Source organism: Corticium candelabrum, chromosome 7 (assembly GCF_963422355.1).
Source record: "Corticium candelabrum chromosome 7, ooCorCand1.1, whole genome shotgun sequence".
In the NCBI taxonomy this organism is placed as follows: domain Eukaryota; kingdom Metazoa; phylum Porifera; class Homoscleromorpha; order Homosclerophorida; family Plakinidae; genus Corticium; species Corticium candelabrum.
The window spans coordinates 7,442,642-7,460,141 of NC_085091.1; the positions used below are offsets into that span (position 1 = coordinate 7,442,642).

General features: G+C 40.1%; 2 protein-coding genes across 2 annotated transcripts in view; both read right to left on the minus strand.

Moving 5' to 3' along the window:
* Positions 1-6,237, minus strand: part of LOC134181803 (uncharacterized) — a 9,477-nt gene extending 3,240 nt beyond the window's left edge. The window contains exons 1-19 of the mRNA XM_062649071.1: positions 6,192-6,237; positions 5,948-6,118; positions 5,572-5,634; positions 5,392-5,493; positions 4,089-4,175; positions 3,982-4,032; positions 3,876-3,925; positions 3,778-3,810; positions 3,657-3,716; positions 3,566-3,592; positions 3,450-3,503; positions 3,113-3,175; positions 2,864-2,926; positions 2,593-2,655; positions 2,340-2,402; positions 2,048-2,098; positions 1,822-1,920; positions 366-755; positions 229-291 (exon numbers count right to left, since the gene is read on the minus strand). Of these exons, the coding sequence (XP_062505055.1) occupies positions 229-291; positions 366-755; positions 1,822-1,920; positions 2,048-2,098; positions 2,340-2,402; positions 2,593-2,655; positions 2,864-2,926; positions 3,113-3,175; positions 3,450-3,503; positions 3,566-3,592; positions 3,657-3,716; positions 3,778-3,810; positions 3,876-3,925; positions 3,982-4,032; positions 4,089-4,175; positions 5,392-5,493; positions 5,572-5,634; positions 5,948-6,118; positions 6,192-6,237 (1,599 nt within the window). The remainder of the gene's footprint in view (positions 1-228; positions 292-365; positions 756-1,821; positions 1,921-2,047; positions 2,099-2,339; positions 2,403-2,592; positions 2,656-2,863; positions 2,927-3,112; positions 3,176-3,449; positions 3,504-3,565; positions 3,593-3,656; positions 3,717-3,777; positions 3,811-3,875; positions 3,926-3,981; positions 4,033-4,088; positions 4,176-5,391; positions 5,494-5,571; positions 5,635-5,947; positions 6,119-6,191) is intronic.
* A 3,661-nt stretch (positions 6,238-9,898) lies between these two features.
* Positions 9,899-17,500, minus strand: part of LOC134181804 (uncharacterized) — a 10,958-nt gene continuing 3,356 nt past the window's right edge. The window contains exons 6-13 of the mRNA XM_062649072.1: positions 17,293-17,361; positions 17,104-17,125; positions 15,701-15,909; positions 15,393-15,455; positions 15,241-15,309; positions 14,583-14,635; positions 13,749-13,877; positions 9,899-10,746 (exon numbers count right to left, since the gene is read on the minus strand). Coding sequence (XP_062505056.1) covers positions 9,934-10,746; positions 13,749-13,877; positions 14,583-14,635; positions 15,241-15,309; positions 15,393-15,455; positions 15,701-15,909; positions 17,104-17,125; positions 17,293-17,361 — 1,427 coding nt within the window. The 3' untranslated portion in view covers positions 9,899-9,933. The remainder of the gene's footprint in view (positions 10,747-13,748; positions 13,878-14,582; positions 14,636-15,240; positions 15,310-15,392; positions 15,456-15,700; positions 15,910-17,103; positions 17,126-17,292; positions 17,362-17,500) is intronic.

The following is a 17,500-nucleotide window of genomic DNA, read 5'->3' on the forward strand; positions in this document are numbered from 1 at the left end:
ACCCAGAGACAAGGTATAAAATGATCTTAAATGTAATTGTGAATAAGTTGAGTACATTTTGATGACAACAAAAGTTACACATTCATGGACAAAATTAATTAATTTTTTGAAATACATCAGATCTAGAATCACCATGCATGTCATGACCACATCTTTTGGCATATACAGATACAACAACAAGTCTAATAAAAGCCAAACAGACAGGCATTTCACTAATGTTGCACATACTGTTATATGAGTCCCTTCTTCAAGACATCCTCCAAGAACTTGATCTTCAACTATAGGTGGTATCTAGAGACATTGATAACATGCAGACTCAGTAAAATTTCTAATACGTACGTAGAGCTAGTCAAAAAGAACCTTACTGAAAACCAGTGGTTGCTATCGTTTACTACCAGAGTTTCACAATCCAGTTGGTCAAAAAGAGCAATGCCTTGAGACATTCCATTAGAAACCAGTACGCCATTACAACAGTCATCGAATGACATCGAATGATTTGTTGAGGTGCAAATTGTGGAAACATCAAGATCCACAGATTTGTTCCCAGCTGTTTCTTGAATGCCAGCAGAAATTTTGGTATCAAAACTCCAAGAACGTTTCACAGATGAAAGTGTGGGATATATTATGTGCAAAGAACTGTTGTTAGGCCTTGAGTGACGCATCCAAAAACCTGTCTGATGAAAACGCATAAAAGGGTGTGAGTATTCTCCAACACCTGATTGCTGATAAATAGCTCTCCTCCTGGTAGAAGTTCTCTGCTAACAATGACCAATTAGTACAGACAGATTTGAAAATATTGATACTCAAAACCAAGTAGTATAGTAAACAAAATGATCAAGAAATAATGCTCACTACACTCACACTTTCAATAAAACAATGTACCGTATTACCTCGCATAGAACGGCATGCCGTTATGGAACGAATTTTACTAGGGTGCCGTTATACCTCGAGGTACAACAGCATGCCATTGTAAATGAGGGAATTTTACCTGCGCCTCAAGTTGCACATCCAACAAATCTAACATCTTTCTTAAGCAGTACTACTAACTACTACTAAGTCTTCAAGAAAATGTCATGCATAGATATTACCGGTAAGCACTAATCAGTTTCTACTTCTTTGTGTCCTCATCATCATCACTGTCTTGATCTGTCAAACCTGATGGTTCAACATCTACTAATGGTTCTTCGCAAGTAGCTGTTTCATCTGTCATCAATGCGTTAGTTTGACACGTGTCTCCCCAATTACCGCAATATTAATATCAAAAGATAGGCCTCGTATTACTGTGACTACCGTACCTCGCTCTATAACGACACTTCACCCTATAACGGCATGCCATTATAGGTACCAGCTGGAGTCGTAGCGGACTCTGGTAAAATTCGCTTATAACGGCATGCCGTTCTATGCAAGGTAATACGGTAATACATACAACACATACCAACTGGCAGTAGGATTTCAAAACAATATATGCAACGGAGTGTACCTTCAGTTTCATAAAAGTGGCAGCTAGTTCAACATTAAATACAAAACTCAAGCTAAATTCTTTGATCCAACCATAGCAATGCAACCTAATGTTGTCTTTGTCATGACAATTTCATTACTTCTGCAATGCTAACAGCAACATTCTACAACCACTAGAAACGTATACATCTGTCCTATGAACCACTGGTTTATGCTAAGCAGACATAAGGATCAACCAATCAATCGATGCATCTAACACTTCAATAAATTTAAAGTGATACACGATTACAAAGTAATACTAAAATCTCTCATGTCAGAGAGTTCTGCTACAAAAAGATTATATATAACAACAATATATCTTACCTTAGAACGCTTAGCCAACACTCTCTCACCAGATACTGACGGTAGTGCCTTCATTGCTTCCAGTTGCCTCGCTTTTCTGTGTTCCTCTTCTCCTTGTGTCTATTAATGGAAAAACCCAATGAAATAACTCAACCAAACAGTCAACAAATACATCACAGCAGTTTCCACTTTACTTTAATTTTCTAGCCTGATAGATGACTTCATTCTACACTCACAACATATATACCTGCAACTGAGTTTTCAGTTGGTCCACCATTTGGGTCAAGTCACAAATTTCCTAGAACGCAGAAATTTGTGATAAGAAAGCAGAAATTACAGATACTGCATGTAACTAAAGAAGCTGCATTACAGTCTCTATCTGCAAGCTATACAATAAGTGCCCAAGTCATCATGCACTAGTTACAACACAAGTTATTGCGTTACTTTTCTAGTTTCATATCCATCAAGCTACATGCTCTACTACCTACTACGCTACTAAATCCTTAATTTAAGTTATACACTAATACAATCCATTGCACCTGGTCTTGAGCCTTTAGTTGGCAATCTTTTTGGGAATTCTGTTGGCACAAATCACCAATTTTCTACAAAAGGACAAATTGACATGCAAAAATGAAAACTACATTGCACTACCATTACTTCTTTCTGCACAAAACTTCATGTTTACACATGCGGCCATACAATAAGACTCCGCATCACACACTGTCAGTATTATTTACTTTTCTAGTTTCATACCCTTCAAGATACACAAATACGTGCACTCCATTTACACACCTGCTCTTGTTTTCGTAATAGATCATCCTTTTGACAATTCTGTTGCCGCAGATCATCAACTTCCTACAACAGAAAAAAATTTGACACACAAAAAAGTACAATTAAACTACACTGCAGTATGGTAAAGTTGCATTAGTACTTTCTGCACAAAACTTCATGTTTACACATGCGGCCATACAATAAGACTCCGCATCACACACTGTCAGTATTATTTACTTTTCTAGTTTCATACCCTTCAAGATACACAAATACGTGCACTCCATTTACACACCTGCTCTTGTTTTCGTAATAGATCATCCTTTTGACAATTCTGTTGCCGCAGATCATCAACTTCCTACAACAGGAAAAAATTTGACACAAAAAAAGGACAATTAAACTACACTGCAGTATGGTAAAGTTGCATTAGTACTTTCTGCACAAAACTTTATGTCTTGATGCAGCCATATAGTACAATAAAAAACTTGGGCAACAGTTTGATTCCCCAAAGTCACTTCAATCTTACATTCTTAGTCTATTATACCTGCTCTTGAGCCTTCAGCTGGCAATTCTTTTCACAATTCTGTTGGCGCAAAGCAACAGTTTCCTACAACAAAAAAAGACATTTGACATCAGTCAAAATACAACTTTACAGTATCAATGAGACAGTTCTTTAGTGACAAGTTATCAGGTTTCGCACAATACCAACCACTTCACTGCTTTCTCTCTACTTGCTGATCAACATGTTAAAAGATTGGCCCGTGTCCCACGTATACAGACTGTATAACCATACATTTGCTCATATGTAAATTTTTTTATGGACAATTATTATATTATACACCATTTATAACGACAATACCCACTGATAGTATAATAAGTACCTCTTTCATTGTCTGCATTTCCGCCTGATTCTGGCGTATAATAGATTGCAAACTCTAAAGCAGCAATTTCCTTGCATAAACAAATCCGCACCTACAGCAAGTGTGCTTCAGAGTACCTGCGCTAAGCCATCCACAGGCAGAGACTGACAAAAATTCAAATCAGTATAAACTTTTGGTCGCAAGTCAAAATTAAGTGTAAATTTTTACTGATTCAGTAGTGGAGAGAGGCTCAGAGCAAGTTCCTTTGCCATCTCCACCCTGCAGTAGCTATAGTTAAACACAGTTTGCTACACATGTAATACATAGCATTGTAGCTATACATGCTTACTGTAGCAGGCACATTTGTTGGATCCGACACCAGCTACATGACACAATATCATTACACCATGAAACATTAAATTTAGTATTTTCTACAATTGCAAGTACCCTATGTCCTTTTGTCATTGATCTACTACATGCATCCTTGCTTCTAACACCTATCAGTTAGTCAATTTCAACATGACTTCCAAGTGCGAATAGTCATAATGTTTACCTTCACTTGTGCAAGACGACTCTAAAGTAGAGGCCGTTTCATGCTTTACACCTAAGTAAATAATTTCTGTAATAAGCAAGACAAAAACAGTCTAACCTACTCCAAACCTTTCTCAAGACCCTTGTCCACTAGTTTTGAAGATGGCAACTCTTCAGAGGACTCGAATGGCAAACACTCATCAAACTTAAAATTGTCTACACACACACCAAAGTGTCATTGTAAACAAAATAATATAGCAATACCATACAAGACACCACACCAAAAGCTAAGGTTCATAGTACACTACACTTTGCAACTATTCGATACCCAGACCACCCTAGAAATGCACCCAAGTTTCTCCAGTACTAAGCATTTCACAGTACATTTCCACAAATAGAAACACCTTAATTAAAATTTGATGAGCTAGTTGTACAGTAGCTGATAGCATAAATACACTGTGTTTTCTGCAATCTATATCCCAAGCCTGATAAGCACAAAAATTGCTATCAGAAAACAAGATTATATGGTTGTTCATACAAATAAAAAAGAACACTCAACGACAACATGTACCAAAGACAACTATACTCAACACCTGGTATTCACAATCAAAACAAAGAAGAGTACGCTGTTGCCATAGTAAGTCCAGGTCTTGGATCCCTACTGCGCATAACATATTTCATACATGCATTAGTGGTTGTGAGTGTACTTGATACAAGGTTCTGCCCATGGTGGTGGAAGGTGGTCGGGCCCAACCGGCCGTCACTTGACAAACACCGACCATCACTCCGCATATTCTGACTACCACTCTATATTTAGCTAGCATTTACTTGCTCCAAGACAATGAGCATTGAAAGGTGAGCAGTTTGTTGAAAGGTGAGCAATTGGTTCACACTGTGACATAGTGGCAGACCCCCAGCATTGATACAATCCATAATACAATCTATCGCTCAGGGTGGTGTGAGATCCATGCAGTACAGCAGTCTGCATGTCAGCGATGAGCAAAACAATATCCTAGGCGCCCTGTGATAGAGCCAGTCAACGTTGTCTTTCGGGTTTTCTTGGTAGACAGGATCACCGGCTGTTCAAAACCTGCATTAGGCGCATGGATGGCAGACGTCTAACCATGCCACAGTATCTACAAACGTAGACTGGGCCACATAGTTACCCGACAGTTGACAGAAGTTGCAGCTTTCTTAGATCTGCTTTCAGATCATGGACCATCCATAGTACGATACATTGTGTTTGCCGCTTTCTCGTCTGTTTTGCAACGATGCTTGTTTGTCCGGGAGTTTGCTTTACTTATTTCAAAATATCCAAAATAAACCACATGCACCCCTTAATGCAGCGGATACCCGACCACCATTCTGAAAATTAAAATTAATCCTGGGCAGAACACTGTTGATATACCAGTTATAATATCTATTAAATTACCTTTGGTGACAACGTCTTCTTCAGATCCACGATGAAAGAAACCAGATTCATATTGACAGAACTGTTTCCTAGCAATGGGTTTATCACATTTTGTTGAATCATCTAAATTTGGCACATCAACATGTAGACTCACACAAAAGAACACTCAAATTATAATATGCACTATATCTTTGTCATTACCACAAACTGTTGTCTCTTTGAAATTCCTGTACTGCTTAGCATCACCCGTTGTTAATGAATAGTCTAAACATTTCAACAAGTACTGTAGTATGCCATACCACAATGCAGTCTGAATTATGCCTTGGTTTGTAAAAATTCAGCAAAAGATTATGGTTGTGGTAGTTAGTTTTGTTGTTGTTGTTGTTGCTGTTGTGTCATGTGTTGTGTGTGTGTGTGTGTGTGTGTGTGTGTGTGTGTGTGTGTGTGTGTGTGTGTGTGTGTGTGTGTGTGTGTGTGTGTGTGCATCTGTGTGTGTGTGTGTGTGCCGGTAGGTTGTGTCAAAACTGTGTTAAACATAATTCAATTTCTTAGATAAGCACAATGCAAACATACTTACCAATTCTGGGATCCACAATAGCTGCACTAGCCTGCAGATCCTGACCCTGAGAAGTAGAAGGCTCACTGACTGCTGAGACAATGAGTCTAGAGCTGTCTAAGCCACATCCTGCCTGATTCTGAGTACAAGCAGCCAAGACATCAGCAGTATGCCCATCTTGCACAGATGCATCTAAATACATACAACAATAACAGAACACACAACCTAACATATAGAATCATACTACGCATTAGTGGGCACTTGCCCAGACTTCCAATATCATAAAAAATGTCTAACACCCACAGTGGCATAAACTATAATTATTTAATCAAGCCACTGCCATTACCAGTATCACTGTTTGTACGCGAACGCAAACTGGCTTTGCCTTCTGATACGTCTTTGCCTTTCTTAAACTTTGCAGAATCCCTCGATTTCTTTTCTATGTATAATAGATGTATACCAAAAACATTCTTGCAAGATATGTACTAGTAGGATTACTCACCAGTGTTTGAATTTCGATTTCCCATTGAGCAATACTAGCAAATCCTAAACAAACATCAACAATAATAATTATTTAGAAAAAAGTACAATATCATGTTGTTGCAACTGTCTCTGCTGACATACACTCATTGCAATAATTAAAGACAAGCACACAAAAGTCTATGAGACCATTGCCTTCTGCATGTCAGCACAACGCAGTTATCTGCAAGAGTATTAATTGTCTCAATTTCCACAACAATGTAAGTACAACACCCCACATCCAAAAGAAATAATTAATTTAATTAATTGATTAGCCTGAAGTGGATGCTGACAAAAGTTTCACGGATTACAGAGCTTTCTGTTAGAACAAAATTTGTGAACTAGAGTTTACAGCTAGATTACATTATATTACACAGACTAACACGTTTCTTACAACTTTTGCATAAAAACTACTAGCTGATTACCCAGTTCCTCGCCTGGCAAATTAATTAAAGGTTAAATCAATTTATAATTAGGCACAAAATCCTGCGTATACCTACACACTTAATTCGGACATCATACTTTAGTTATATTTTATTGAGCGGATACAACACAAACTCACAGTGCGTCGAACATTGCAGCTATTCGACGTCCATACATGTTCACTGTACGGGCAAACAAACGTGTATTTCTTAAGGACCCGGATATCGTCGAAACAAGCTTGTGTCACGATCTACAGAAAAAACGCCAGCACAAAGCAAAGCACAGGGCACCAGCCATCGGGAAGGACAAAAGTTGCTTTTCAAAAGTAGCCAAGGTCGCGTGCTAAAAGAGGAGCAGAAAGGAGCGGCGGTTTGGGAGAACACAGAGAACAAACATTCAAAATGGCTGCAACCCATGGAGCACTTTCCTTTTAGATAATAGATACCAGTAGATAGATAGATAAAGTAGGCGTGTACAGGATATATTGTACACCACTTTTATTTGCTGGTATTCATAGAGGCTTGAAGAATACACACCCCATTTAGCTGGGGGTGCGTATTGTACCATGCGCGCGCACACACACACACACACACGCATGCGTGCGCACGCACACACACACACACACACACACACACACACACACACACACACACAATGGACAATGGACAAATGTTAAGCCCTCCACGTCTTTCGCCGTCGACCTTGAGGTCAGTTACAGAGATACCTCCCCTGCCTCTAGAGACAGGACCTCCATGCGCTACGGGAGTCTTGGGGCCAGCGCTACAATCCACCTGGAGCTTGACCAGAGTCATCCAGGGGCACTGACTATGGCGCGGCTCTGGGACTGGACACCAAGGCCCACGCGAACCCGTCTCCTGCATGATGTTGCTGCCAAGCCAGCGGTCTTGTCCACCCCAGTCAATCACCAGGTACTCATTTATACTCCTGAGTTGAGAGAAGCAATTGTGGGTCAGTTTCTTGCTCAAGGAAACCGCGACAGTGTCGCCTCCACCAGGATCGAACCTTCAACCCTCATCACGGAATACAAGATCCCGAATGTCATCACCAACGCTCTACCGTCTGCTCCACGCGCCACACACACACACACACACACACACAAACACGCACGCGCGCACACACACACACACACACACACACACACACACACACACACACACACACACACACACGAGGAGAGAGAGAGAGAGAGACGCAACATAGTCATTATAAAACTGTAGAGTGGCAAGGCCCGATCCTACATTTCTTTATTGCAAACTGCAGCTGGCTACCTCTAGTCTAGTTCGTGCGAAAGGATGACGCGCGGGAGAGGTCCACGCAAGACTACCTCTAGTAGTCTAGAATTGCGCGCGACTGGTCTAGCTAGACGTACAGTAACACCTCTATCTAATATCGGAAATTTAAGAAGCCACAATACTCACAATACTCAGGCATTAACAACAGCTAAAGACGAATTGAACGTACAACAGGCTATGCGCAACGTCCACGGTTGGGCGTCACCGGCGGCAGGTTGGAAAAACAACAACACTGTATACTGAAACATGTAAACTGCTAGTAGAACGCCGTTCACCAAACTTTCCTGACAGTTAACAATGCCTCTGAACGACTAGCAGATAGCGTTAGTCGATAGTGTCTGTAGGTTAGCTATCATGTACAGTAAATTCCTCGTTCATTCAGAACAACTAACGCACGAAGTCCGAGTTTCCAATATGCATGCGTGTCCTGGTGATAAGTGTTTTCACACAAGTCGTTGCAAGCAATTTCGTCGTAAACGATGGCGCGCCACACAGACGCGAATGTTGTCAGCAGGAAGTCAAAGCTACAAATGCTGGACGATGGTCTTACAACATGCCGACAATTAGGCTACTTGATAGACCGCTACTTGCTTCCGAGAAGACTACAAAATAACACATACATCATGGCTTACCTGGAGGTATCTTCCTGGTAGGCAGTGCTTGGACTTAAGTCCCGTATAATAAATATGTGTCAACGTAATGTGGACTCTCACAAAATGAGTACGTATTTGTGTACAGTAAAAACGTAATAATGCGACGCGTTTCGTTCTAGCAAACGGCAACGGTGAGTTTATCTATGACCGAGAGATACAAAATTCTTATCACGTGACCACATGTTTCTCAAAGTCAGTTTAATTAAAGTCAGAAATCGAAGTCATGATGCCGAAAACGTGAGTATGAGAAGCGTGCCTTCTACAGTGTATTAATTAAATGATGTGCGGCTGCGAGGGAGCGAAGCAAAATTGAAGCGCACTTCCATTGTACAATGTAGATACCCCTGCGTGTACAGTGTAGTGGCAACCAGCATGTGGACATAGTGCAACGGATGCCTATAGGGGCTATGCAGATGAAGAATGGGTGTGGCTATCAGAATCTCAAACAAGTGGTTCCAATTGCTACCAATTAACAAATCTATTGATTTTATTTCTGGTGAATCCATGTTTATTGTCAGCTGTACAGCTGACATGTCCCTGTGCCAGCAAAAGGACATTTAGTTCATTACTAGTATAGCTCTATGCTTAGTACTCTAATTGGGGCATCGATCCGAGCAATTAGTGGCAAAAAGAATTCCATAGCATGATGTACTCTAGAGTGACCAGCATTCTTGAGTGGTTGTCTGACATCTCAATGCAGCCGTCCAAGTTTTATGATTCTGAAATTGGAAATGTAAAGAATGGGAGTGAGTGCAGGTTGTTGGAACATTGTACGCTCAATCTGCTGCTATAACAGATCCTTGTCTTCATTGCATAGTGATTGTGCCCCAATCATTACTTACATTAATACTAGCTGATAGGAAACAAACTTTTTGGGTGAAGTTACGATTTATAGTATATACGGATGAACGTCAGCACAAAGCAAAGCACAGGGTACATACCGGCCATGCACTGCGAAGGGCACCGGTCGCTCTTCAAAAGTAGAGAAGGTCACTTGCATGCATAAGGAGGAGCAGAAAAGAGCAGCAGTTTGCAAGCACACAAGGAACGAACATTCAAAATGGCTGCCCATGGAGCATTTTCCTTTACATATATGGATTCAGTGATGTCCATTGTAATAACTCCAACAATTAGGGCAGAGTACATCTGCTCCTGGACTAACATTTCCCCAAGTTATCCAATCTTTGCATTTGCTGCATTCAACAAAACGCTGTCCTGTATACGAATAGAATCTAAATTTGACTTCTTTGCATCTCCGCCGCTGGGTGTTTTGATTACCTCTTGGAAAAGTAGTCAGAAATCGTCTCTTCAGGCATTTCAACAAATGCGTTCTAAGCTCCGGTTGGTGATAGGTCACGTCTCGAGGATCATTACCATAAACAACATCAGTAATGAAAGCAACTGCAAATACACCACAGTCATTCCCTCCATCTTGCTGCTGCACAGATGCAATTGAAAATTCAATGTATGGCTCTGTGCTATACAATGTAATAATTTGTTGAAACAACTCCTCCGACAAACTTCCTTGAAATGAGCTGTCATAAATGTGAATAGCTCCTTTGTCATCTTTATATGACACAACCCAGTGTCCTGGAACATAGTGGATCTGCACTGAATTCTTTTCTGCTTTGTGAAACTTCAGCATTGTATTTTGAAGACCGTTTATTCCACGCCATAACCTCAGAATTTGCTGGGTAAAATTTAGTATACTGTTATCTAGCCATTTAAATTTATTTTCCAGAGTTGTACAAATATGCCAATCCATTTGTTGCCTCTGTTCACGCCATTCCCAATGACGATGATGCCGTAGATGTTGTTCATGTGTTTGATACTCATGTGCTCGATCTTGACGTTGTTGTTTGCAGTTAGATTGTGGTTTTTTAATACCGTAAGGCTGCCGATTGACCGATAGCTACAAACAAACAAAAAAACATTGCAAGCAATTAGATTATTTAGAACAGCAAGTAGCTTTGAATTTGTTATTTGGTATAAATTTGTTTGTTTCTATTTTCCTATTTCCATTGTAAACAGATTAGACAACAGAGATATAGTTTCCTACCAAGCGCTATCTTCACATATTTACAAGCCTGGACTTCCCACGACACATACTCATTAATACCATGCACTACTATGTAAAATAGAAGCTATCTTTGAATCTAATGATAAGTGTACAGTGCGCTGCTAAGTAACATGAAGAGCGTAAGAAGGGGGCTGAACACATTGACTGGCACATGGGATTGTCGACATCCAATAGCTATAATTCTCTATACCTTTTGAAAGCATGCAAAGACATCATCACATCGACTACCATGCTAATTAACACCAGCGATATAACAATGAGCGCATGCGCTGCATTCCAATTGTCCGTCCGTCAGACCCGTGGTCCAATGGTCTGTTGGACACACTACTGTAACCCTAGCTCATGCATGCCTCGGGTTGAATAATGGTTGCAATATCAAGTTTATACAGCTGCTATGTACATAATCACCACAAAAGCTATTCAATTAAGGCCACATAAACTTAATTAATAAAGGCCACATAAACTTAGAAGGCCTGGAAATTCAAGGCTAGCACGTGTGAGCAGTGGTGACGTCTGTACATTTGAACTGTCAAATTCTGACGAACTGCATGGTTTGGGTGTGTTGTTCGTGAACAACTGAGCATCACTGACTTGTACAGCAAATATGCCTCCGGACAGCTAGACAACTCTGCTGCAGTGCCTGATGCTTTAACCACATTGATACAATGCTCATTTGATAGATAATAAATAAATAATACAGATAAATTTACTGCCCACCACACCTTCAAGACAATGAGAATCTAAAGTAGCCATACAGAACAACTAATCCATCTTGAGCTATAATATTATCAAATTTGTATCTCGTGGCATCCTGGAACATAACCTTCGGAATCCGCCATCTCCCGACTTCCTCCTGCAGTAAAAAGGGTATCCATCATGACCTGTTTGAGTTTCCTGAAGTAGCCGTTTAGGGTAGGTCTTGATACTATCTCCATCTTTCATACATGGAGCCTTCTTGTTTATAGTGCCCCACATGGCCCATGAAACATGTGCTTTCTGATAATGTCATAGAGCATTGAGTTCTGCATGTTCAGGGTTAGGCAGCTCAATCTGTGCTAATATATAATAGTGTTGACTTGCATGAGTAGGGCAGAGTCTTCCAGTAAGACAAACCAAGATGTGGGAGTGGGAAAGGCTCTGCTTTTGCCACTCAATTGAGTACGTACGTGTGGCAGTGCACAGTTCCAAATAGGAGTTCCATGAGAGTCTTCAATTGAAGATGCATAGAGGACTCTAGTCAAAAAAATCAGGCCTATTACGAGACGCCTGGTCCATCATGAGTTCACTTCGGATCTCTAGCCATAACGGATTACACGTTAATGTCATATGAGGTCAGAACGGCCATACTGTCTGACATATGTTATAGCATCTTATGTGCATGAGCATGTAGCGTGGTCCACCTGTGAAAGAAGAAAGAAGGATAACAGGTCTTCCAACGTTAGAGTTACTGCTGTCATATGTGCCAAAGCATCCCTCAAGGGGATCAAGTGAATATAGTCATCTACTTGCAGTTTGCTCTGGTTGTGACAAATGTATTGCAAATGCAGCTGACTCAATTTTTGCTAAAATGTGGACTAAAATTGTTGAAGAGTTTTTGTCCTAACTAGTTGGTTAAAGTCTTCAGATCTGACCAAGATCCTGTAGGCATAGAAGTCCATGGTCGAAAATATCTTGTTGGTCTGGTGACCTGTTGTTAGATCAATCTGACGAAGTTCCAATTGTATCTGTCTTCACAGTGACAGAACAGTAATGGGCATTGCAGTGCATTGTAAGATCTGTAAGTTACAATGACATGCTGAAAGTGGTTTTACCACTTTTGCAGTGCAATGTCTTTTTGGTAAAATTCTTGGTCAACAATATGCACACCAACTTCATCTGTTAGTGGGGCGTTGGACCTTCTGGATGTTCACAGATTGGCGCTTTATGTCTGCTTGAATAACTAGGCGATGCTCTGGCAGGTCCGTCTTCTCTAGATCGAGCAGTCTTAAACCTGTTAATGTAGGTATTCATGTTGCAAAGTATTTCCTGAAGAGAAAGGACGATACAACAGTTTACATCAGGCACACTGCTCTGCACCGCCACACAATTCTTTCTGATCATTGCCCCCAAAATATATCTATCTGTAGAAATTGTGGCTTTTTGTCTAGAAGAGGTTGGATGGCTCCGATTAAGTGATAAACCTGACCCTGGATTTAATTGTGCATGATTTTCTTGCCCAAAGAAATTACACCATAGCTCACCATCACTGTGACTTGAATTTGCAACCCTAATGAATCCCGGATGTGCACACTCAATTGGATGACTCTCTAACCAACTGAACTATAGCACCATGCACACACACACACACACACACACACACACACACACACACACACACACATGCACGCACACCTTTATTTGTCTAGCTTTCTAATTGTTTCTCAGCTCTGTCTCTTTTCTCATAAGCACTCTTCTTCTGCCTCCAGATATTGACTAACACTGGTGTTAATTAACTAGAGATAACTACCATAAATCAATTAATTAGAAGTCATAAGAAAGGCTAGAGCAACAGAACTAGCATAACTAATAGCAAAAATTGAAACATGAGAAAACTCCAGCAACAAGACACAATGTAATTGTAAATGTGAAATTCTAAATAATTTAAATACATTTCAATAACAGAGTCAGATATCCAAATGCCAAAATTAATTAAATTTCCAATAAAAATCTGCAATCATTAGCTAGGCCACATCTCTTGCATATACAAATCTAAGATATATACATACTGTAAGCATGACATAACAAAACAACAGACTACTACACACATACATGTTGCATACACTGCGTTCTCAAACCTTTACTGAAGGCTTGAAATAACGGTCGCGATTCCAAAGCACAGCCTGATTAGGTGCTCCACTAACAACCAGAGAATCATTGTCATATTCCATTGGTTCATCCTCTGTAGCTGGAACCGGATATTTGACCTGCAAAAGACCATCACATAATATATTTGTTGCCACATTCTTTTGTTAGATCTGACACGAGCTACATGACACATTAGACCATGACCACCAGCGTAGCATGGTCCTCAAGTTTGGGGGCTAATAAATTAGACCGCAAACCACAGCCATTTCTCACATGCAAAACCACGCCCATTTTCTACTTTTCTAGCTTGCAGTTTGTAGACATCTCAGTAAATAGTATCAATTTCAGGTTACAAATAAACTGAAGACCAATTCAGTGCAAACGGCGTTGACCAATTTCTACCGTTACTAGACTTACTTAAAAAATAATTGATGAATAGGCTTCTGGATGCCTTTTTTGATGCGGTCTTCTTTGACTCTGCCATTAACATAGGAAACGTCTCAAATAAGTGACGGTCATGAGCACTTCACGTGTCCACAACTTCTCGACACTGGTTTTATCATACTGAAATGATGATGTGTATTGTCAAAGAGATATAGTCAAATAACGTCGTCGATCATCAACATACTACTCTGACGTTAAGCAGACTGTCACTGCTTAGTAACTTAAAAGTATAGTTCTGCTTGAAACAGAGTGACATGCCCAAAATGTTTGAAGCTATAGCCTCCCCCAGCCCAGACCCCCAAGGCTACGCCGGTGCCATGACACATTAAGTTTTAGTATTTAACACAGCAGTTTTAGTATTTTTCTACAACTGCAAGTACCTCATTGTCACATTCTTTCGTCATTGGCAAACACTCATCAGAGGTAAAATTGTCTAAACACACACCAAAAGTTTCATTGTGAACCAAAATATAGCAATACTATACAAGACACCATGTTAATAGTACACTAAACTTTAATTGAAACTATCCGATAACCAAGGACACCATAAAAATCCACCCAAGTTTCCCCAGTCCTACGCATTTCACAGTAACAAACAACACAGTACATTTCTACAAATAAAAAGACCTTAAAATTTGACAAGCTAGTAATTGTAATAGCATGAATACACTGTTTTCTGCTATCTTTATCCTGCATAAGACTTCGATCAGTGCAGACAAAACACACACAAAATCAAAAAATACAAAAGACTTACGATTATAACAAGACTGATAAGTATAAAATTGTCATTGGAAAACAATTAAGATTATATGGTTGTTCATGCAAATAAAGAACACCCAACTACAACACATACCAAAGACAACTTCACTCAACACCTGGTATTCACAATCAAGACAAAGAAGAACACACTGTTACCATAATAAGTCTAACTCTTAGTCTATAAGATCCCTATTTTATTTGCCTAACGTATTTCATACTTGCATGTAGTAGTTGCATGTAGGTGTACTTGATCGATTATAAGAAGAAATATTAAATTACCTCTGGTGCCACCGTCTGCTTGGGATTCAGATCCGCCATAAGCTGAATCAAATGATTTGTTTCGATCATCTAAATATGGCACACCAACATGTAGACTCACACAAAAAAAACACTCCAATTACAAAAGTAATATTTTATATCTTTATCATTACCACAAGCTGTTGTCGTTGTGAAATTTCTGCAATGGTTTGCATCACCAGGTGGTAATAAATAGTCTAAACATTTCAACAAGTCATCACTGTAGTATGCCATATCACAAAAAAAGGTTAGTGCAGTCTTAATTAAGCCTTGGTGTGTGCCCATACTCAGCAAAGATTGTGGTAGTTAATTGTTGTTCTGTGTGTGTGTGTGTGTGTGTGTGTGTGTGTGTGTGTGTGTGTGTGTGTGTGCATGTAGGTTGTGTTAAAACTATGTTAAACATAATTCAATTTTTAGATAAAGCATAGGCAAACATACTTACCATCTCTGTAATTCACATCTGCACTAGCCTGCAGATCCTGACCCTGAAAAGTAAAAGGCTCACATATATGCATTAACTGCTGAGACAATGAGTCTGTTTGGCCACATCCTGCCTGATTGTGAGTAGAAGCAGCCGGAACATCCACATCAGCAGTATGCCCATCTTGCACAGATGTATCTAAATACATACAACAGATAACAGAACACCAGCTAACATATAAAATCATACTAAAATATTTTTTACGCATTAGTAGGCACTTAATTGCCTAGACTTCCAATATCATAAAAATGTCTAACATCCACAATGGCATCCTACACTATAATGCGCCAGCCCCCACTTCCATCTGTCTGGATGGATGTCTGTAATGCGCCGATTGACACGCCGCCGATCTCGGATCGTCGTGAAACGCGGCAGACGGGTGGAGTTCGGCCATCCGAGACGAATGGTCAAGTCGAATTTTGCCTAGACTACCTCCAACGACCAGAAACGAGACTTTGGCGGCCTGAAATGAGATGCTCTGGAGTTTGTTTGTTCAACTAATTAACCACATACTTGCCAAATAAGTGTAAACGTGCAAGATAGATTGTAGCCTCGAATTTCCAGACCAGAGAGCGCGCGAAGCGCTCGAACTCTAGTCTGGACCAAGTCGATACTAAAATGATTTCGAAAGTATTTATCAAAAGCGATGGTAAATGGTGTCTAACAGCGTAGGATCGTTTTACCTAGATCAACATATCATTTGTAAATGCCATGACATCTCACAAACAAAGAAGAGACGTCTGCAGTGTTTGCGGCGATATCTTGGTGGACGGCATGAAACCACGACTCTTTGATTCTTCGGCAGACCGCTACCTAGTCTAACCGCTCGACTAGCGAGACTACCGCTCTACCAGTTGTCAAAGGTTATGGTCTAGCGACGCTGCTGTGCATGTCCTCTCACCGCAAACTTGAAAATATCAAAGAACTGAAGCTGAAACTAAAACTAAGATGTGTGTGTGTGTGCAGAGTCTGATCATTGTTTTTGGCATGCAGAATCTTGTCATTGTTGTGGCGTGCACTTAGCCGCCCACGAGGATTTCACACCCGCGCAATCAGGTGCAGTGCACTTAGCATAACCAATTATTGCTAAGCCAATCAGAATTTACAACCGAGATTCGGGTTGTAGAAGCTGATTGGCTAAGAAGGGCTATTTCCGAAATCATTTTAGTATTGACTTGGTCCAGACTAGAGTTCGCGCGCTTCGCGCGCTCTCTGGTCTGGAAGTGCGAGGCTAGATAGATTGCTACCGCCCATAGGGCGGCGTGGCCGGGGTAGGACTAAATATAAAAATTGTCATTGGAAAACAATTAAGATTATATGGTTGTCCATGCAAATAAAGAAGAACACCTAACTACAACACGTACCAAAGACAACTGCACTCAACACCTGGTATTCACAATCAAGACAAAGAAGAACACACTGTTACCATAATAAGTCTAAGTCTTGGTCTATAAGATCCCTAGCTATTTTATTTGCCTATCATATTTCATACTTGCATGTAGTAGTTGCATGTAGGTGTACTTGATCGATTATAAAAAGAAATATTAAATTACCTCTGGTGACACCATCTGCTTGGGATTCAGATCCATCATAAGCTGAATCAAATGATTTGTTTGGATCATCTAAATTTGGCACACCAACATGTAGACTCACACAAAAGAACACTCCAATTACAAAAGTAATATTTTATATCTTTATCGTTACCACAAACTGTTGTCCTTGTGGAATTTTTGCAATGGTTTACATCACCAGTTGGTAATA